Source organism: Sminthopsis crassicaudata, chromosome 2, assembly GCF_048593235.1.
Source record: "Sminthopsis crassicaudata isolate SCR6 chromosome 2, ASM4859323v1, whole genome shotgun sequence".
NCBI lineage: Eukaryota > Metazoa > Chordata > Mammalia > Dasyuromorphia > Dasyuridae > Sminthopsis > Sminthopsis crassicaudata.
Window position 1 is genome coordinate 538,463,826 of NC_133618.1, and position 22,836 is coordinate 538,486,661.

The window sequence follows — 22,836 nt, forward strand, 5'->3', positions numbered from 1 at the left end:
AGTATACAAGTAGAGTTTATATGTAACAAGAAGAAAGCACTACCTCCTTCTTTGAGACTGGAGGGAAAGATAGATAAAAGCAAAGACCTTTTAACCATTTAGATTTATGGGACAGAAGAGAAAAATTGAAGGAGTAACCTCAGTAAAGCAGTCATCTTTGAGTGAATAGGAATCCCAATAAATAGACAAAGTTAAGAACTCTGTTGCATAGAGTTAATGTCTCTATCCCATCTCTTTTTTTTTCCTCTCTCTTCCCTCACTTCTGCCTACACACCCTTCCTCACCACCCCCCCATACACACATTTATTAACATGGAATGAATAATGATCAGGAATGGTTAGAGGACTCAAGAGTTCATACCGCTAATGATTGTACCACAAACATAACTCAGAAAGTGACTTTACATCATTTGTGGTTAGAATTTCACAGTCAGGATTTCTTGTGCTGTTATATGAAGTTCTTAAATTCTATTTTCTCCCTAGACAAAGCAGCAACTTTGCCTCACGAACAAAGAAAGTTGCATGCAGAAAAGGTAAGAGCAAGTAGTTTTTTATTAAAGCTGTGCTGGGTGCTAGGATATTTAAGTTATATGTCTGCTTGCTCAATGGAGGATAAGTTCTCTGCAGATTTTGCTTATCAATTAAGAATTTATTCATTACGTATACAGTAAGAAGCATTTGTTTTGATAGTCAAATCAGTCTTCAAACATGAATAGTTTCTTTGAACTTGAGTGAGTCCTGATCTAGTCTGAACAATCAGCAAAAAATTTTATAACTGGCTGGAATGTCCTGTTTTAAATATAATGTTAGAATTTTAGTTTCATACATAGGATCATAGATTTAGTAACGTTAGAAATGGGCCTTAAAAGTCATTGAGTTCGACTCTCTCATTTTACTGTTGAGAAAACTGAGACCCAAAGAAGTAATACAATTTGCCTTATACCATGCAAGCAGTAATTGGCAAAGCCAAGATGTAGACCTTAGGCTTCCGACTCCAAATGCTTTGCCTTTTCTATTCTATCACACTATTTCCCAAAAAAGAAAAGACTTTTTTTAGGGCCACATAATAAAGTAGCAGAAATGGGATTTGAACCCAAGTTCTTTTACTTTAGATTTCCTCTACACCACAGCCTCATACATATTTGAAGTATTAATATATATATATTTGGCATTGATTTAGCTGTTACCTGTAATTTTACAAATTTTTGTCCACAGGTGGCCAAAGCATTCTGGATGGCAATTGGTGGAGACCGAGATGAAATTGAAGGAATTTCTTCTGATGAAGAAAATTGAGCTTCTTAAGTCTAATTAGCCAAGATGGTAACAACATGCTTTAATTGTGTTAAGGGATGGCAGGAGCTTGGGACACTGCAGGGGTGGAGAAGACAGATGCAGGTGTTATGTAGGTGTTACCTAAGTCTAGCCTAAAAAAGACTTCCTCTCCATCCTAACTGTTGGGGAGCAGTAGAGATGGAGCAGGTGATTGCAATTCTTTAGAGGACATTTAGGGTCATCAGGAAATAGCCAAATAACTGTTGTAACTATTAGGTCACTTAGGGCCTTCCCTCCAAGCCATCTTCCTTGGACATGGAAACCCAGAGAAGTAAGCTCAGCTGTGTCCAGGATTCACTTGCTTCCTATTAAACAAACTCTGGCCTTAAAGAGCTCATCATTTCTCATACTATATTGATATATGCAGTTAGGGAAGCCATTAGGACCCACTGCCACAAGCTCTACCTTTGAGAATACACTCCTCATGCCACAGTGACCAGAGTGGGAAGGAGTAAGCCACATAAGTCCCTCCCTGCTGTGGCTCAAGCTCTCAGCCTCCCAACTCACTAGCTGTTCCCAGATTTCCTTCTTCTCACTCTCACTCTTCATGCACATATCACAACTGCCTTTGCTTTGACATTCCTACACTTACCATTCTCAGGCTGGTTTCCAGCTACCTTCAAGCCACATATACTTGTGTTCTGTCTACTTCCTGACTCCCTCACCATTCCCTATGGAATTGCAATCACTTCCTCCCATCCACTCCCGGGATGGCTAGGAGTAGAGAAGAAACCATCTCATACAAAGGACAACTGTGTCTGTCTTCCCTTCTTAGCTCCACAGCAACCAAAGTCTTGACACTTCCTGGACGGACCCTGTTCTGCTTTGTTGAGATTCCCGTCATCATGTTGACCATTTAGCCCATATAAAGGGCTGATTGTTGGTCTTAATAGTAGTTTACAGAAGGCTCTTCTCCCTCAAACTATTATAAGGCATTGAAGAGTTTAACAATTAGAAGTGAGCTTCCTCTAGATTTATATATTGTTCTAGGGGCATGGGGATTAGCTACAAAAGTTCTTGCCCATGTAAATGAGTCAAGCAACAATCCCTGTATTTTTATTCCAAATTACCGGTTGCTCTTACCATCACTTCCAGGACTTTATATTCTCTCACTTTCTCGGCTAGTTTTCAAGAACCAAGCTTACCTGATCCATGATGATCCATGATCTTTCTTTTGTGAGGTGAGAAAAGAAAGGAGGACTCATGTTACACTGATAATTAATTGTAAGGCAGCTCTGACTTTAATGTGGCACATGGTCTAATCTCGTAAAATGTCTGTGGACTCTGCCTTTTAAATTTTTCACTCCTTGTAACTAAACTCTTACCATTGCAGAAAATGAGTTCATTAAATATCCAAGGAAGAAACTATAATTCTGCTATTGTGTTTATATGAGAGAAAGACTTCTGAAGTTTCTGTAAGAGATATTAAAGAGTATGGGAGCAATATTATGAATGCAGTTGCCCCAAATATTTTAGTTTTTCCCCATATAGATCATCTCCAGCCACTGATGATAGCCAAAGCATTATTGTCATCCTACATATACTTACAGACAAGTGAGGTATCCCGTTCTTTTTGGCAGAAAGCCAAAAAGATATAGAGTATTGAGAATGGATAGCATATAGGAAGCAGCATTAGGTAACTAATTTACTATCAGTAAGTACCTGGACTGCAGGACCTTACATAAAGAGCAGCCTTTGTGGTGAAAAAGGCCAATATGCACCTTTAAATGGAACAGTGCTGATAGGAAATCTTCCAAAAAATTTGCAGTGAGAGTTTGTGAAAATCATTTTTTAAAAAGCTGCTTTTGTGAATTATTTCTTATCAGCATGGGAGAGTAGTGGGTCTCATAGGCTACAAGTTTGATTGAAAAGGAGTACAGGTTTGCTACTGGTGGTTGCCCAGGTTCCAGGGATGAACAGACCTAGCATTCTTAGAGAAAACTTAGGAGCAAGTCCAACCCTCACACATCCTCTTACATGTTCTACAGAAACTGAAATGAGAGAGCAGTAAAACAGGACAACCCAAGCATACAAGACTGTCCTGCAGCAGCATTCTACCCAAAGTGCACTGTCAATCACAGAAGAGACTGTGACACCTCCGGGGTTTCTTTGTTAGCTGTTCTGTTAAGAACATTGACAAAGTCCAAGATGAAGATGGGAAAGGAAGTTGGAGAATTTTTTCCCCTTACTATGATAAATGGTAGTAGGGAAATAATTAGATCTTATGTATTAGAGAAAACAGATTGGAAAAAGCTGTGAACTTGATTTTGTAAATTAAACGTGGCTGGACTGATTAAAATGAGCATTATTTATGAAGTTTGTTAATGTGTATTAAGTGCTTTTGGGGAACTCATGTCATCAATTTACACTTAATGTTGAAGCATTGCACAAAATGGACATTTTTACAAAGCAATAATAAGAACACATGTGGATTTCCAAAGCTTCAAACATCAGAGTTTGGCTCCTTTTGGGATATCCTGAGTATTAGTAACTTACTCAAGACCCTTGATGGCTATCATGTGAAGAAGTTTGTGTACTCATCACCACTGACAATTTTAAATTACAGTGTGTCCACATTGATTCTTGTCAAATACAATTCATCAATGTAAGACTCAAATTGAGGTTCAAGTTTCATGGCCTTGTTTGGAAAGACAAGAGTTAATAGTGTTTTTTGGGAGGAGGCAAGAGGGGATCATATGAATTATAATTTGGAATTTATACACTTATAGATATTTTTTGCATCTTGGAACTCTCACTTGGGGTATAAGAAGATTGACACCATCATTCTGCTTTCATATTACTAATAAGTATTGGTTAGGTAACAAGATATGTAGTTCAAAGGCCTAAGCATACACTCTGTAATACACTTAAATTGTACTATATGGGACACTTGATGGTCTGTTTGGAAGGGATAAAGAACCAAAAGCAGCATTTTGCAGTGATTTAATTCCTTGTATATTGCCTTATGCCCACTTCTTTAAGTGGAAAAAAAGAACCTCCTCCTTTGCTTTCCTTATTGAAATAGGACTTATTTTATAAAAGTATTGTTGTGGTACATGAAAGTACTATGGTCCATACTGAACCTTAATTCATTATTGTGAAGCTAAAATTAGGAGACAGTTCACACAAGTTGAGCTGTGGCACATTTTGATTAATGAAGACATTTCCAAAAACATCATTGATGATTCCTAGTTTTCTGGAAGATTATCATAGGATTAAATAAATAAAAGATGCCAGCTAGACTTAATAGGCAATATGACATAATTGAAGAAACAGAATGCCAAGAGAAGATCAGGAGCTTTGGATACCAGTTTTCTCATTTGTAAGCTTTGTAACTATGGGCAAATCAAAAGGAAAGGAAATATGGTACAGTGGAGTCAGGTATAGAAGTTGGGACTTGAATTCAAACTCTGGCCTATAAACTATTTATGTGATCTTGAGCAAATTGTTTAGCTTTTCTGGACCTCAACTGTTGTTTGCAATCTCATACAAGACATTGAGTGAATATGGGAGTTATGAAATTATGACTTGTTATAAGCAAATATTTGATTTATATATCTATACTATATGCCTATATACCCAGGGTCACATAAAAATTTCTTAGGTGAAAAAGGGTTGTGAGTGGAAAATGATGAAGATGACTAGATGACCTCAAATGTGCTTTCTGTCTCTGATTCTCTGGGTCTGTGATCTTAAATGTTTGTGATATAATGGCAAGAGCAATACTTGATGGCTAAAAACCTGAAGAGACTATATTAAAAAAAAAAAAAACAAACAAACCAGAATGTGTAGTAAAAGGGAAATGCTTTGTACTTTTGCATATAAGTCCAGGTGCCACGTTTGAAAAAAATTGATAAATTGGAATATATCCAAAAGTAGTTGACCATACTGAAGAGCACAAACAACCATATCACATGAAAAGTAATTGGGGATGTTTTGCCAGAAGAAAAGATTTATGATGGATATAATAACTGTCTTCAGATATTTAAAGAGTTTTCACATGAGAAGGTGAGGTTGGATTTATTCTGTATATGGTAGAAATTGTAGGGAAAAATAAAATGGATATTAGTAAAAATATTCTAATAGAGCAAAAACATTTTTAAGTAATTTGAGGTAGCAGTATTGGCATTTGTGAATACTCCAGCCAATCTTTTTATTTTTTGTGCCTAAAAATTGTATTCATAATAATGACGATATAGCACTGTAACATTTTGCAGCCCTTTATTTTCATAGGTAAGGAAATTGAGGCCTGGAGGTCATGCACTTTGTATTTAGGAACAAGAATCAGAATCAGAATTTTGGTCCTTTGATTCTTAATCCACTGCCAATTTCCAGAATCCTTTCTCCCTTTTGAAATTTGGAAAATTTGACCTTTTCCAGGTTTCTATAATTCATCATTGTTCATGATTTTCCTAAGATCAATGATAGTACTTTAGTAGTGATACCTAAAGGTTCCTTCATTACCCTAACATCTAATTCATTCAGTCCTCTGCTTATGAATCTTTGTTTTTCACTATACAATATTAATTCTGCTATAATTTTGTCATCTAATCTAACAGTAGGCCTTATTCTTCTTGTTCCAAATATTTCTTTAAAAGTCTTGTATGTGGGGCAGCTAGGTGGTGAAGTGGATAGAGCAGCAGCCCTGAAGTGAGGAGGATCTGAGTTCAAATTTGACCTCAGACATTTATAACTTTGTAGCTGTATGACCCTGGGCAAGTCACTTAACCCCAATTGCCTCAGCAAAAAAATAAATAATAAAAATTTTGTATGTTTTTAAAGATTGTTGATTGAGAGTTGGAAGGAAATCATAGTGGCCTTAAATAAGTTCAATCCTGTCAATCGGGAGACTTCAGAATTCAAGGGAATGAAGCAACAGGCCCAAATTCACACAAATAGGGTCAGAGGTGGGATTTAAACTAGGTCCTCTGAGGGCTTTTCCAAGACTGTAAGTCTGACCATGTCATTCCCCTACTTAATAAATAGTAGTGGCTGCTTGTTACCTCCAGAATCAAAAAAATGTGCTATTTGGCCTTTAAACATGCTCTTTTCCTTTCTGGTTTTATACTTCTGCTTCCATGCATGTCTTCTACAGTCTATTGACACTGCTCCTTTACACAGCATACTATCTCCTGACTACATTTTCACTAGCTTTCCCCCTTTATCTACATTTCTTGGCTTTCCTAGCTTCAAATCTCAACTAAATATCCCATCTTCTGCCTCTCCTGCTTTCTTACTCCAAGTGTCTTCCATTTTTTAGCCTATATAAAATATGCATGTACATAGCTTTTATTTTGTCACTCCTGTTAGGATGTGAGCTACTTGAAAGCAAGAAATGTTTGCCTTTTTTTTGTATCCCTAATGCTGACAGGTGCATACCATTCTTTGTATATGTGTGTCCCTTGAATATACATAGTCTTTTAAGTTATGAGCATATTGGATATTCCCTGTGAAACCACATCAGTCTCTTTAAATGTTTCCCTTTTCCTCTCATCAGGACCATTTGTAGTTGGTTTTGTTAGCATTTTAATTTTGAGAGTTTCCTATCTCTCTTAAATCATCTTACCTTTTAGAGCCTACCCATAGGATCATGCCTAACATTTCCCTAAATATTCTTGAAATCCAGTTTTCTAAATTTTAGGAGAGGTGCTAATAATACCCACCATTTGTTTGCTCATTTACTTTCTTGGTAAAAGGCCATGGCCATGTTGTCCCCAGACCCTTTCACTTGACCACCTCTTCGCTGTTGATTAGAACTAATTCCACAGTATCAGTAACTTCCTGATACAACTTCGTGGAGAATGAAACCTGGAGTAAGTCTTGAGGAGTTTCTTACAACCAGCTTTTGTACCCTACCTCATTATATTGTTCATGCATCTAGATCTTTAAATTTGGGCAGTTACCCAAGGTTGTGTGTATAATGCATCCAGTTTATTCTTTGTACTTTTCTGATGTTTTCAGTAAAAAATGGATAAAGTAGAAAGGATGAGTTGCCTAGTACAATAGTAGTGCCACGTCTTAGTTCCAGATCTTAATGATTTACAATATTACCTGTTCTTTTTGGAAAAGTAAAAATTCCAAATCTGGACTTAGGTATTTAGAATATAAGCATAGGGGAAAAAAACCTCAAAAACCAATTCCCCCCCAAAAAAAACAAAACAAAACAAAACAAAACTATTTTTCTGTTTTTTTGGCTCCCTATGTCCCTTTAAATCAAATCAACACTTCTCTCACCTCTTTAAAAAAAAAAAAAAAAAAAAAAGAAACATTTATGGATCAATTAAAGCTATATCTAGCATTTAATATATTTTGCAGGAGAATCTAGAAATCTAATTAATGAGCAATTTCTCCCAGAATGGTTATCTCCCAATATACTCCCTGCCTATGAGATAAGTATCTTGACCTTTGGGTCTCTTTGTTCATCCATTACTCTTTGATCATCCATTCCTCATTGATCAAGTGGCTATAATGCTTTACTTTGAAGTAAAGTACAGTTAAGCCCAGGCATTAAAGTATAGTGAACACTGGTATTTTATTTCAAAGGATATTTTCATCAAGATCTCAAGATTAGGGATGAGAATCTGTGGCATCTTGGTCTTGTATGCCTTGTCTGATGGTAATAAGCTTCATATCCAGGTAATGGAATATCAAATTGATCAGAGCTACTAAAAAAGAGTACTTTGGTGTTTAGTTCAAGTTCTCTGCTCCAAGTTGCCTAAAGCAAGAGGTATTACTCATCACTCAGCAAAGCTCTTATAAAAAAGAATCATTCAGTTATCTTTTTCATTCTTATTCTTTGAAAAACACCTCCACCCTCCACTCAAATTCCTTCCCCCCCCCCCCCACAACCCTCCTGAACCAAGGAATTCTTGTTCTACATTTTTTGGAATAACTTTAGAGCTATCAAGGGAAAGAGAATTTAAAATTCCAGCCCCAGTCCTTTGACTTCGAAGTAAGAAACTGGAAGAGCCAAGAGATTGTATAATAGACTAAGGTCTCATTCAGCTATATCATTCTATAAGCCAACAAAAGGTGGTAACCAACCATTGGGAATTTGTTCAGTGAGTATTTATGATACGGTAAATGAATTTCCAGACCTGGTTTTCAAATAATTGGGCTTTTGCATCCTGGAGACATAATCAAAGTGCCCTACCCATAGACCCATCTGGGTCCTTGGGAGATGAGTGAACCAAAGAAGGAAAATCCAACAGGGGCTGGCAGCTTAATCCTTACTCCTGTGAAAAGCTCCATCTCTGCCCTTCATTTGCAAAGTAAGCTTATTACAAGTTTTCCATACTAGGTTTCCTAAATGCTGAGGTGTAGAGAAAAAGAATGGAAAAATTTCTTTCATTTAAATAGTCATTGACTAGATGCCAGGTGGTACCTTTAATATAAACATTTGCTTTAGATGCTATACACAAGTGTATGACAGGATGGGACTAGGTACATCTTTATTGCTGTTAAATTTCCCCTTATGCTTCTCCTTAGTACCAGAGCACCCATGATTTTGCTATTTAAAAATACTTTCTGGTAAGAAGGAGTCCACAAAAGAATGTTATCTTGAAACAATGATTTTTTAATTAACAGTTTATTAGAATGACAATTAACAGTTCCATATCATAGAGGGAGGGAGAAGGCATACAGATCTTTAACAATAGAGGTACTATGCTTAACAAGCAGGTGCTCTTTTCATAAGAATAAAAAAGTTAGAAAAAAAAATCTAAAACACTAAGTACATACATGCTCTTACATAGCTATTAAAAGGCCAGGCTTGGTTGAGAAGTAAAGGTAATGGACAGACACAACCAGCTCCTCCTCTCCCTCCCCCCCAATAGTCAATCACAACTTGGATGGGTCAGCAGAAGGTGAGTGAAGACTGACTGTTAGCCATCTCCAACCACACACTGATAAAAGGCTTATGATAACCCTTCGACGTGGAGGTGGCCCAAATCATTGGGACACTTTGAGCCTCCTTCCTCCCAAAAGGCTCAGGGCAAAGGAACCCATCTAGAATAACGGCCACAGACAGACTTCTGCCCACTCTTGTTTATTACTGTCAGTATCCCCGCCTACAGCATAGCAGGCTTTGGGGGATTCCTGGTATAAAACCAGACCATGGAACAAGGCTCATGTCTTTGCTCCCAGATTTTCACAATCACTACTCTCTTGATAGGAAGGCCTTTTCAATTCTCTCCAGAAATTAAATAATTATGATTCATCTGAATGTTCTAAAAAGTCACTACATAAATATGAAAATATTGATATGCTAGAATACACTTCACTTTATTATACAAAAAGAAAAATTAATTTCTAATCACTGAGAATTTTGCAATCCAGTTTAGATCATGACAGGTCTACTTTTACCTGATTGATAGGATTTGATTCCCAGACAATTTTTCAGAAACACACTTTCTCAATCAATTTCATTCTCAATTCAGCGATACTTAACTAGATTGTTCTACAATTGGCAGGAGCCCCACTAACAGTAAAGTAAAGTTCCTTCTGGCCCCTTGCCTCTAGAACAAGTAGTTATGATCCTTAAAACATTTCACAGGAGCATAGATTTCTGAGTTTCAAGGGACTTGAGAGATCATTATATCCAATCAAATGTACAGATGAGAAAGCATCATGAAGTGAATTGCCTTCTTATCTCTGTTGTGTTTGAATTTTCTTAGGAAGACATCTATTGATGCTCTCCTTTTTCAGCCTATCCCTCCCCTCCTCAACCCAAGTTCATTTTGAAGTTCAATTGCAACTTTGAAACCGTCAAAATATGTTTCAGGCATTGTATTAGCTCCATGCTCATTTTTAGGTTTCCTTCCCATATCTCTTTCAATTCCTTTGATCTCTCAGCCTTATTATTCATGGGAAGAAAAGCATATTAGGAACTCTGTAAGGAGGAAATAGACTGGCCTATTACAGATGATAGCCCTAAAAATAGTAATTCATCAAAGATCCTCATAAATGTCATCTCATATTGCTGAAGCTAAGAATGAAGTCAGATGTTTGCATCCTTAGCAGAATCACATGCACACTATTTGGAGGGAAGAGGAAGGGAATTGTGGGGTACAAAGTAAATGAACATGGGACTAGAAAATAGCCAAACACTAGAAAATGGGTGGGGCATACTGACATGAATAACAATACACTACAATTCAATTTATTAGCAATAATTTTTTTAAACTCAATTAAAAAAACAATATACACACAAGGACAACTGTAAAGTCTGCCAGCAGCCCTGCCCTCGTGTGTCAGAACTCCTATTATAAGAAGGGCCAAAACACCTATTACCAATTAGAGAACTGTAGTGAAAAGTCTGCTCTCCTATGAAGTCTGCTAAGAGTACAGTCAATTGAGATGATAAATTCAGTATAGGCCTATAATATGAAACAGGCTAGGCCATCTACCTATATGTATGTGCTTATAAGGTATGGGGAGGGAGTAAAGGTTGGGGAGGGGGGGAAACCTCTTTGGAGATATTGACTACAATAGTCTATGACCCACTGCTCCTTTCATAGTATCAATATAAACTGCAAAATCATGACATGTATATTGGGAATATAATAAGGGAACACCATCCTTTTAAATGTTACCTGTACAAAATACATGTAAAACTGCAACACAATATATCCAATTGTTAACAGTCCCCAAACTGTAACTCTTTCCTCAGTTCTATCAATTTTTCTTTAAAAAAAAAAAAAAGTTCCAAAATGTGCAGAAGTCACTCACACATCAGATATTCAAATTAAGAAAACTTTTTGTCAACTGAAGAAGCTGAAATAAGAATGACTACAAGTATCAGAATCCCCAAGACATCCTTTATTCCTAATGATACTGTTTCTCAACCTACCTTTTGTAATTAAATTGATTTTTTAGAAGTTTCCCCTTTCTAGTCTAATCTTAAAAAGAGGGGAAATAACTTGGGAGAGTTCTTTTTTTAAAAAAGCCAAAAGATTTTGTATTATTCAGAAGGAGTTGCCATTTGGGTTAAAATTAGTCTAAATTACCCCATGGCTCTCAGATTCTACTACATCTTACAAATATCTCCCTATATTACTATTTGGGCACTTTCCATAACTGAGCTGTGTCTAAGGGCACACATGAACCGAGAAAGTAGAGAATAGCTGTGCAAATAGGAAGAAGAGCAACAAGTAAGTTCTGGGCATCTCCCAGCTAGGACAGAATAGCAGCTGAAGATTGCCAAGGCTAAGGAAATATATATGGCTTTTGAAAGGCATCACTGAAGCTCTGTGAGAAAGTGAAATACATGCCTCTAACCTCATGTCACAAACACAAAGCACATACAGAAGATACCTAGACAGCTTCCTGAATTGGTCAGAAAGCTGGCTTTCTCATTTCTTTGTCAGGCATGAACCCTGATACTCTGTAGTGCCTAATTCTGTCCAATGAAGTCACTGGATTGTTTCTGCTCTGGGCACCAATACGGAAAAACTTCAAGATAATAGGCATGGATCTTATTAAAAGTTCCTTTATTTACAGACCTCCTAAATCCTTTGGGTCTATGGAGTTCTTGCGTGGAGCTGGGAACTCATCCACTGTTTGAACCTTGTTCCCAAAGCACCCTAGAGTCCTAACATTAAAAATGGCACATTTGAGGTTTTTTGCTTGGCAGAATTAAGAAATTTCCCTACCCACAAACCCTCACCTGCCTAAATAAAGAAGGATTTCCATAGGAAATCCTTTTTTTTTCCCTGACACAAATCCATGCAAAAATCCTGGATGAGACATTTAAGATGGCAATAATCAGACAGCAAAGAATAAAGAATGGATTGCAGATGACAGTTCAGTCTCCTGTATGCTACAAAAGGTCGCTGAGAGAGAAAAGAGATTCCTTTTTTCCAGTTGAAAGCATTTATCAAAGTTTATTCAACTAGGTTTCCACCAGCAAGTGGAATTCATACTCACTGCTAGTATTGCTGATGATCACCTAATGATATTTAGCTAGAGAAAATCATGGTACAGGGAAAAGACAATAGATCCCTTTACACTGGGTGTAAAATTTCAAAGTAGCCTTTTCTACATGCCCATGCTTGATCTGAGGTGCTAAGAGATGTCTGGTCAATTCACAGCCACGAATTAGCTTCAAAAGAGTTGGGTTAGCATCATTTCACCAATCAGTAATGGCTGCAAAAAGTTTATAGTTCCTCCTCTTCTTCCTCCTTCCCCTCTCCAGAGACTTTCCTGTCATTATATTAACTGAGGAAATTTTTTAAAATAAACATTTAAAAGAAGATACAATAAAATGTTAATTTAATTAATGCAACTGACTACATTAAACAGCAATGACCAAATGCATCAGGATATGGAGTGAGTTCTTGCAAATGACTGAAAGCCCACTCAGTGTAGTGCTGTTCTAGTCAAAAACAACTACTGCAACATTAAAAAGTCATGACATGTGTCCTTTGCTTCACGTAAATAGTTAAGTAATTCAAATCTCTTTGAGATTAATGTGATAATATGAACTATACATCGCATATGCACAGAACCTAGACTGGTCTTTCCAACTTTTTAAAGTAAGAAACAAAAAGTTTAGGCGAGTTGTGGAAGAGGGAAATGGTTCTCACCAACTTTCCCCACCACCCCCTTGTGCATGTATCATTGTTTCTACTGCATACACTTGCCTCCAAATTCAGCTAGTGTGCAGAGAGGACAGGCAAGATGTCAAAGGTAGTCTGTCCGCAGTACAGCATGCTGAAGAGATGAGTCTTGGGAATGCTCAGCTGAAGTGTCCTTTCTTGCCAATTTCTTGGAGGACTGGGGTGAGAAAGCTGCAGAACACAGTCCCCATTTCCTCTGCAAACCCAGCATTTCCTTCTAGCGATGCCTTTTAAAGAAGAGTTTCTGTTTTCCATCCTAGACAGATGGGTATTTCTAATCAGATGGTGACCCTCGCAGAAAGCCATCACTGAAGGAGGACAAAGGGAAAGTGGAAAGGGAGGGGGAAGAAAAGGGGTCAATGGGGGATGCAAAATACCACTTTCCAGCTTCGAGACAACTGAACCAAAGTCTGTTTTCACCAGTATGATGAACATGTGCTTTGAATTGACTCTATGGCACCTCATGCTATGAGTCAAATTCCTAACCTTGATCTGCAGAAGTGGACGAGTTAGATGGTTACTTTCAAAAACTACCTCTGTATCTGGTTGACTTTTTTTTAAGTGTGTCAATATCACTTTGGTTGAGGAGAAAAATTTCTTCTTTGATAGTTGTCAGTCAAACAAGCTTCCCATTTTTAAGGAGTCTTAGATTTTCCCACCTCCCTCACCACCCCTCCCACCACCACCACCACCAGAACCTCTACCTTCCCCATTCCCATTCTTATAGATGTCTCTAAGAAACACTAGAGCATCGAATGCTAGGGGAGCCCATCTGTGTGAGGACTTTATCCAGCCACTGGAGAGGACCATTCAGATGTAGCTCAATCCAACAGGGGGTGCTGGTCACAGTCTGTCTCCTATAAGAAAAAAAAAAAAAAAAGAGAGAGACTTTCAAAACTGAACATATCCAAGGGTCTCATCACAGTCCAAACATTCTTTTCTACTTAGGTGACAGCCTTCTACAGGAATCCAGTCTTACCACACTTTGGTTTGGACTCTGCTCTGGAGGGAGACGCCAATAAAACAGACTGAACTCCTCTAAAATGAACCAGGGGGTGGGAGGGGAAGGAGGGTGAGAAGGGAACCTCTATTTGCTAAACTAATAACTCTTAATGAAGAGGAGAGCTGAATGATTCTTCACCAGGAAAATAAATTCCCACCTAATAATCTTGGCAGTTTCTAGCTGACAAGGGTTCTTTTGTCTCTGAATTACCCCCCCAAATGGGGAACTATAGGTATTCTCAACTTTCCAAACATGATTTCAAGACTGAGTGGGGTATTGAGATGACAGGCAGAATCTACCAGATCCAAGAATTTCATAGTCATTAGAACAAACTTCCTATCAGTCTTAAAAAAACTTGCACTCATGTACCCTATTGCACTGAAACAATGCAGGTTTACTGCATTATTTTGGAAATTCTTACAAGGAGTAAAGTAGAGAAAACCATGGAGCAATTACTGGAAAAAATCAAGGCACGCTACACATTTCTTTTCCCCAAAGTACTTTGTAAATTGGTGCCGAGAGATGACATTGTTCTGAGCCAAAGTCCAAAAGGCTACCTCTGAGCTACAGCTGTTTGTCAGGGATTAATGCAGTCGCCAGCTAAAGGTGAGAAGACTAGGAATTCAAGCCTTCAGTTGCCTAAATAAGAGAAGAGCTGTAACATAATTCTCTCCTTGGCACGTCCTCAGTAGGAAAGCAGGATTGTTCTGGGAAGGGGCCACTCCCTCGGTCCCGTTAGGTAGACTAAACGGAGTTGGCAATTGGTGGGGATGGGGTGTGTGTACATGTGCCTGTAGGAATGGGTGTGCTGGCAGTATCCTCTCTCTACTAATAGGGTACCTTTTAGGGAAGGGCTTTTGCCTTACAGAACCTTTCTTAAGTACACTGGATTAAAAAGTAGCGGAGGAGCATTAAGACCTGCAGGGATTCCCACTTAGAGGCACAATTCTCCTCTCCAAATGTAATGTACTTGGTCTTTGATCAAATAAAATGGGTCTGGAAAAGAACAGATCATTAGCATCCCCTGTTCATCCCCTGAAGTCAAGTTTAGTTGGGTTTGGTCAGCAGCTACATAGACAAGAAAGCCAAAGCTGAACTTGAATTGGTCATTTTCTAGCTTTGTGTAATTTTTCTACCTTATTACCCCTTCTCCATATCTCCAACCCCATTTTGCCTTCCACACAATGTTTCTCACTTTTTATCTTTATCCCTACAGTCCAAATAGCTGGCAACACATCATCTGATGGCTTTCACCTAGGTTAATTCCCCATCTTGGGTTACTTTTCAAACAGATCTTTAGGCATTTTATTATTTAAAAAAAAAAAAAAAAAAAAAAAAAAAAAAAAAAGGAATTAACCCATGGAATGGCTGAAAGAAGAGCTCACAAGATCTGGACACCTTGGTTGTGTGAATGGTCAACTATCTCCCATCTAGGTTTACAGAGGGACCCCAGGAATCAGACATGATTCACAATAATAATCAGTTCTTTACACAAGCCATGGTTTTATGCTCCAGGCCACTGGGGAAATGAAAGGAACCAGCAGTGAAGGTACGGTAAACTCGAGATGAGGGGTTTTACTGACTGAAATACTCTAATGAGAATCTAACTTTCCATAAGTCATGCTCATCTGGATTTCATTATAAGCTGTGGCCTAGAGCCAATAATAAAATGGGTTTGGCCAGAGTGCAGAATGACTGCAAAACAAAATGGACTCCAAACATCTGGAAAAATGAAGAGAAGTAGAAGAGTGACTTGTGAGGCTTGCAAAACTGATGCTCTGGTCCCTCTGCTGTCTGCTCTAAAAGATGGGGATTAGAAGGAGAACGATGAGCACAGAGATGGGGAAAATAGCTCTGCCTATCTTGGAATTCCTATTTAAATTCTTTTTAAAGTGGATTTTAGGGTCTAAACCTGAACAATCTATAAATCTGTGAAAAATTTAAAGCATTGGACTGCATGTGAAAGTGAAATTAATTGGCTTCTTGTTGGGTTACCTTTAGAGTCACCTTAAAAAGCATACAATTCCTAAACAGTTTTATTTCTCCATTCATAAACGCTAAGCCCACCTTCTCATCACCCCTGCTTCTCAAGTTTCATAAACTTCTAAGAGTCAGGGATTATCCTCCCAGTGTATCTAGTTTTTCTGATTTTAGGAGTTGGGCAAAGGAAGGTGAGAGAAACATATAACATGTTAGTGAAAGGTAATTTTAAAACATTTTGGTCAAAATGTTGGCTAAAGGGAAAGAACAGTTAGAAAGAACTCTGGTCCCACCATCAACATGACCTTAAGCAAATCCCTTCCTCTCTGTTTCTTCATCAATAAAGTGAAGATTAATTGACTAATTGGTTTTCTTAAGGCCTTCACCCACCTTAACATTCTAGAATTTTACAATTTCCCCTTAAAGATGTATAAACTTGGAGGATAAAACCCCAAACCAAAAAAAGTCCTGACCTGTATTCAGCTCCCCAGCCTTTAACAAAGCTCATTCGAATGGTACACATCCGAGTCAGCTGGTAAACAGCCTCAAAGCCCTGGTTGACGGACTGAGCCAGCAGGGCTGCAAATTCCTGGTTATTGAATATCTTCAGGTTGCATCCTGCCAACAAAACCAAAATGTTATCTCTTACCCAAGAGAGTTTGGGCTGAATCTTCTTCCCTATTAGGCAAATTCCAGGATGCCCAGAGTAGCAAAGAATATTGCACCTGGAGTTAAGAACATCTAAGGTGCCACAGATACTAGCTATGGGTGATCCATGGCAAGTCACTTAAACCATATGTCTGCCTCAGTTTCCTCAACTATAAAATATAGATAATAAGCAATTAAGGGTGATTGTGAGAATCAGATAAGAAGCTATTTGTAAAAAGGCATTTAGCACAATGTTGGCACATGGCAAGCACTGCAAACACAACTAAATCTCTGTAAGTTGTTATATGATCAGTCTTATATTTGGTTGTTATATGTGGGTATAGGTGCTATAAGAAGTATAAAATATAGTCCCTGTTTTCAATAATCTTAAGGAGATGAGATATATACAGGAAACAAAGAATACATGAGTATGGAATTAAGGCGGTAGCCATGGTAGAAAGCAGTTTAAGGATTCAGAGGAGGGAAAATTCATTGAAAAGGTCAGAGAGGGCTCTAGGCAGAAGAAATGGGTCCACTCCCTAGTTGGGATTTACATCAGTAGAAGGAAAAGTGAAGTGGGAGGAAGAGAAATCCAGGATAATAAAATTATTATGATGGGTTCCACCTCTACAGAAGGCAAAAACTTTGTTGTATAGATCCCCTACAAAATTACATCTTCCCGAGTTAAAATCTGGCTCCATATACTTACTAACTGACTCTGGAAAATCATTTACCCTGTTTGTCTCAGTTTCCTTATCTGTAAAATGAACCAGAGAAAGAAATGGCAAACCACTTCTGTATCTCTGCCAAAAAAATCCCAAGAGAGGTCATGAAGAGTCAGACAGGGTTGAAATAATAAACAACAGCAGCAATATTTCATATGTCAACCTATTTCATTCCCATACATTATCTCTTTGGAACTTCACCACAAACCAGTGAAAAGGATCACATAAGTGTTATTATTGCCATTTTATACATGAGGAGACCAAAAAAGTTCAAGTCATAAGAGTATTAGGTTTCAAGGCTAGAACTCAAACTCAGAATATGGGACTACAATCTCAGAGTCCTTTTCAGCATTCTACTGCTGGTCAAGTTACTATCTAACTATGACCATACTAGTAACTCATTCATAAAACAAAGGTCCAATATCCCTCCTCACTCTAAAATTGTACTTTCATAGCAATTGTGTAATCAAAATATTTGTGGGAGACTCAAGAAAAACAAGATGGCAAGTATAGTGTGATGCAGGGGAAAAAATACTAGATTTGAAATCAAAATCTAGTTATAAATTCTGGGTCAGTAGCAATGATGTTATTAACCTCTCTGAGCCTCACTTTTCTTGTCTGCAAAATGAATAGGTTTAATCCGATCCAATTAACATTAGATGCCTACTATGTGCTGTGCTGTGCTAAGCACTGGGGATAAAATTAAAAAGACAGTCACTGTTCTCAAGGAGCTTATAATCTAATGTGAGGAATCAACAGGAGGCAGGAGAGGGGAGCAGAAGAATGGAACACAAAGTATAACTTGTCCCGTAGAATTGAAACAAGGCAGAGCAGCAGATGCAGAATGGAGTGAGCCAAAAGTCCAATTTCTGACCTGTATAAAGACATTAGAAGGAATTTGATACTCCACTTTCCAGTCATCCTAACAGAGGGGAAAAGAGGCTGAGAGAAGTAGTATTTAGTCAGGACTTGAATTATCAGTATGGTAGGTCAGCCAGGTAGTATAGTGGCTAAGTCTGGAATCAGAAAGACCTGGATTCAAATGCAATCTTAGACACTTATTAGCTGTGTGGCCCTGGGCTAGTCATTTAACCCTGCTTCAAGTTTCCTCCTCTGTCAAATAAGCTGGAGAAGGAAATGGCAGATCACTCTTTGTATCTTTGCCAAGAAAACCCCCAACAGGGTCACAAAGAGTCAGATATGAATGAACAAGTAAAATTAGAGGCAACGAGCTTAAGATGGAAGGAGCATCATAACAAGACTATATGACGATCAATTCTGATGAAAGGGGCTCTCTTCAACAATGAATTGATTCAGACCAGTTCCAATTGTTCAGTAATGAAGAGAAGCATCTACACCCAAAGAGAGACTGTGGGAACTGAGTGTGGACTACAACATAGCATCTTCACTCTTTCTGTTGTTGTTTGCTTGCATTTTTGTTTTCCTTCTCAGTTTTTTTTTCCTTTCTAGATCCAATTTTTCTTGTGCAGCAAGATAATTGTATAGATATGTATAACATATATTGGATTTAACATATATTTTTAACATGTATTGGAATACCTGCTATCTAGGGGAAAGGGTGGGGGGAAAGAAGGAAAAATCTGGAACAGAAGGTTTTGCAAGGATCAATGTTGAAAAATTACCCATGCATATATTTTGTAAATAAAAAGCTATAATAATTTTTTAAGAAGATGGATGGAGTATCTTAAAAGTTGAATCAAATGTCTTCTAAAATCCCTTCCATAAGAATTCCATAAGATTTAATTGAATCGATGACAAGTGAAATGAATAGAACCAAGAGAACATTGTACATAGCAACAGCAAGATTATATGATGATCAATTCTGATGGAGGTGGCTTTTTGCAACAAGATGATTCAGGCCAGTTCCAATGATCTTGTGATAGAGAGAGCCATCTGCACCCAGAGAGACTTTGGGTCTCTTGGATGGATCACAATGTAGTATTTTTTTATTGTGGTTTGCTTACATTTTGTTTTCTTTCTCATTTTTTCCTTTTAGATCTGATTTTTCTTGTGAAACATGATAAAGATGGAAATATGTTTAGAAGAATTACATATGTTTATCATATATCGGATTACTTGCTGTCTGGAGGGGAAAGGGAGGAAGAAAAAATTGAAACACAAGGTTTTGTAAGGGTGAATGCTGAAAACTATGCATGTATTTTGAAAATAAAAAGTTTTAAAAGAAAAATAAATAAAGTCCCTTCCATGTTCCATTAGATTGTGAGCTCCTTGAGGGACTATATTTTGCCTTTAATAGCATCACCAGTGCTTAGTATATAGTATCTAGTCCATAATAGGCTCTTAATATTTATTGATTGACTGATAAATCCCTGTTCTTCTCATGTTCACTTCTGGCTGAGATTACCAAAGAAAGCTTTATGAAGGAAAATAAAGATAACCCAGAGAATGAAATATGGAGACCAAAAAACATGAGGCATTTTTAAAGGGTCAGTATAATAGCTTGGCTGATATTTACAGCTGAATTTAAGTGGGGTATTAGTTATTTATCCTGTGGGTCATGAGCCACTGGAAGATAGTGATTTAGTTAAACTTCATACAAACTCAAGAAAAACGAGCAGCTTGGTTTTAGAGGCTTACTCTACTCTGTCCCTAATACCAGAGGAATAGAGGAGGATGGAATTATACTGGAACACCTCCAGTGAGAGGATGGGAATAGTAGATTATAGTGAACACAGGGAATAGGTTTTGCCTTCACTATAGCCAACAAACTAAAGGAAGTAACAAGACCAAATCCCATGTTGATTTAAGATTTAGGGGGTAGATAAGGAGTAGAGGGAAAATGAAGTTTGATGCACCAATAACTAGGAGATTTTATGCTGTCAGCAGGGAAGGCTAGCTTCGTTGATATGCAACCTAAAATGGTAGCACTCGATTCCAAATTAACAAAGGAAGAAACCTGGCAGATGGGTCCCTGGTAGCTTCTGTTTCTATACAAGTTAAAAACCCTCTAGAAGTTGTTTGCTAGATACTGGCCCAAGAGATTAAAGATGGAGAAACGGTGTTAAGAGAAGGAATGAGTTTGTGAGTATGTGTGTAATTCTTTAGTTAATTGAAGAAGTTCATTTAATTCATTTACCATAAAATGAAAGATCTCTTTTAAAAAGTGGGCTTAAGGATGCAGTTAGAGAAGGCAATAGTAGAGGGAAGGGAGAATTACCATAGCAAAACCCCTTTTTATTTAAATAGTCCTTTTAAAATATTTTTTAATTTTTTAATTTCATGGTTATGTAAACCAGGGAAAGAAAAAGTAATGATTGAAATACCAAAACGTGAGAAGCAATATTCTCAGATAGAACACATCAACTTTTCATCCACTAATCTTTTCAGTTCACATTTTCTCCCCACCCCTCATTTCCCTTCAAGGGAAAAACTACAACAAACAGACAATTTTATCAAAAAATTAAAAAGTTTAAAGGAAAAGATAGCTAAGAGCTCTGGGATGGAAAGTGTCTAAGAGGTTATTTATCTGAACAACAATCCCTCTCTACCTTTTCAGTAATATTGTCTTTATAGGGGATGAAGAAGGGACAAGGAGCGCACTGCTTCTAATATAAGCACTCTACTTTCTTAAAGGTTGCCTGTTAGGAAGTATGTCCTACAATGATCTGAAGTTATTGTTCAGTTATTTTTCATTATGCCCTACTCTTTGTGGTTCAATTTGTGGTTTTCTTGGCAAAGACAATGGAGTGGTTTGCTATTTCCTCATTTTACAGATGAGGAAACTGAGGCACACAGATTGAAATGAGTTGCCCAATGTCACATAGTGAGTAAATGTCTAAGATTGTATTTGAACTGAGGTCTTTCTGACTTCAGGACTGACCTTCTATCTACTATGCCTTCTTCTTACTCTTAGTACCTCTACAACTTCCTTTTTTGTCTTTTACTTCTGTTCAATTGCTGTAATTGCTACTTAGCCCCCCAAATTCGAGGTTATTTTCAAATTTGCATTGCAAACATCATTTCAACTTGCCTGTTTTCTGGGACTCCTGAATTATTTTTCTCTGAAAATATGCTAACACCAGTAAAACAGGAGATGCAAAACAGTATAGCACAAACAGAAAGACGGGCACCATAGGCATGGACAAGGGAAACACACAGAACAGTTCAGGGTTCAGAGGGAAAGGAACTGAATTCATATGCAGATTTTGCACTTATAAGTTTGTGATGTTGGCAAGACAATTTCTTTGGGCCTCAGTTTACTCATCTGTAAAATGAGAAGGCCAAAACAGATGAATGTTAAGGGCCTTTCCAGTTCTAGGTCCTAGTTAGGATATACAGTAACCAGCCTCAATCATTCAGGTCCTTGTTTTCATTCAAGATACATGACTAAGGAGATATTGAAGACTATAATGAGCAAAAGCCAAACATGTTCAAACAATTTAAATAGCCTCCATATAGCCTGCATTGTCAGCAAATAGTAATTATTAAGCATCCCTTGGGTATGTGATACTGTTCTGGACACTGTTAAAAGATAATTAGATGAATGTCATTTCTGCCCCCAAGGAACTTCATGAAAGCAACCAAGGAGACCCCAAAAAGGTCAAATCAATGAGAAGACAGCTGTACAAACATTAAAAGTAAAGAAAGACTGAAAAGCAAAGAAATGGACTCAGAATAAGGAAGGTAACCAGGGAGGATCCCATGGGCTGGATTACCTGGTGGAATCTTGCAGACGGTTGCTGGGTGCCAGCCATAGCGCTGGTTACAGTTGGGGGACTGGACAAAAATGGCACTGTCACTGAGGCATTCTGCAAAGACTTCCCCTCCGATGTAATAGAGCCGCACTCCTCTCCCTAGGGAACAAACACCAATGGAAATATTTAGGTTTCCCAGCACCAGAGTTCAGTATCCAAAATACAGCCACTGTCCTCCTTGGTATCAGTCTGCAAGACAAACTGTGATCATGAATATTCACTCAGAGTGGCAAGCGTGTGCTCTCCCGGACTCTCCAAGTCCCCAACTTTCTCTGCCCAATTCACACACTCAATTAAAGGCCACAACATTGAATCTGAACAAGGTCCACAAAAAAGACCACGTGAATGCCTTGGAAATGTCCAGCTTTTAAGTTTCACTTCTGCCCCGCTCAAAGAGGAAAAACAGATGAGAAGCAATTTGAAAACATGACCGAAAAGAATAGACAGTGACTTTTCTATAATCATAACTCTAAAATTTATACAACACCCTCTGAAAGGTCTCAGGCAAAAGAGAAGGCCAGTTCAGAAATAAGAATGGCTCTTTCTGGACATCTTTGCCAAACAACTTGCCAAACTTCCCTACCTCCCAGGTTCCAAAACCTTTGGCTTTTAGGTAATGACAGCTGATCACACATGTTTCCCTTCTGACCCCCCTGGAAACTTTTAAAAAGAATTTTCCATTAAAAAAAAAATAAAAACTTTCCATAAGCTTAACATACAATTTTCCATCTTGTTTTAAATTCACCCCAGATGGACAAACTATTTTTAAACTTGTTTAAAATCCAATTACGTAAA

At 37.8% G+C, this 22,836-nt stretch overlaps 2 protein-coding genes across 2 annotated transcripts in view; one reads left to right on the forward strand and one right to left on the reverse strand.

The window, feature by feature from the left end:
- AAGAB (alpha and gamma adaptin binding protein) overlaps window positions 1–3,647 on the forward strand; it is a 62,926-nt gene extending 59,279 nt beyond the window's left edge. Inside the window, exons 9-11 of the mRNA XM_074294738.1 lie at window positions 483–532; window positions 1,215–1,319; window positions 3,320–3,647. Of these exons, the coding sequence (XP_074150839.1) occupies window positions 483–532; window positions 1,215–1,292 (128 nt within the window). The 3' untranslated portion in view covers window positions 1,293–1,319; window positions 3,320–3,647. The remainder of the gene's footprint in view (window positions 1–482; window positions 533–1,214; window positions 1,320–3,319) is intronic.
- Window positions 3,648–8,886: 5,239 nt separating this feature from the next.
- SMAD3 (SMAD family member 3) overlaps window positions 8,887–22,836 on the reverse strand; it is a 166,553-nt gene continuing 152,603 nt past the window's right edge. The window contains exons 7-9 of the mRNA XM_074294737.1: window positions 22,003–22,140; window positions 16,406–16,550; window positions 8,887–13,806 (exon numbers count right to left, since the gene is read on the reverse strand). Coding sequence (XP_074150838.1) covers window positions 13,683–13,806; window positions 16,406–16,550; window positions 22,003–22,140 — 407 coding nt within the window. The 3' untranslated portion in view covers window positions 8,887–13,682. The remainder of the gene's footprint in view (window positions 13,807–16,405; window positions 16,551–22,002; window positions 22,141–22,836) is intronic.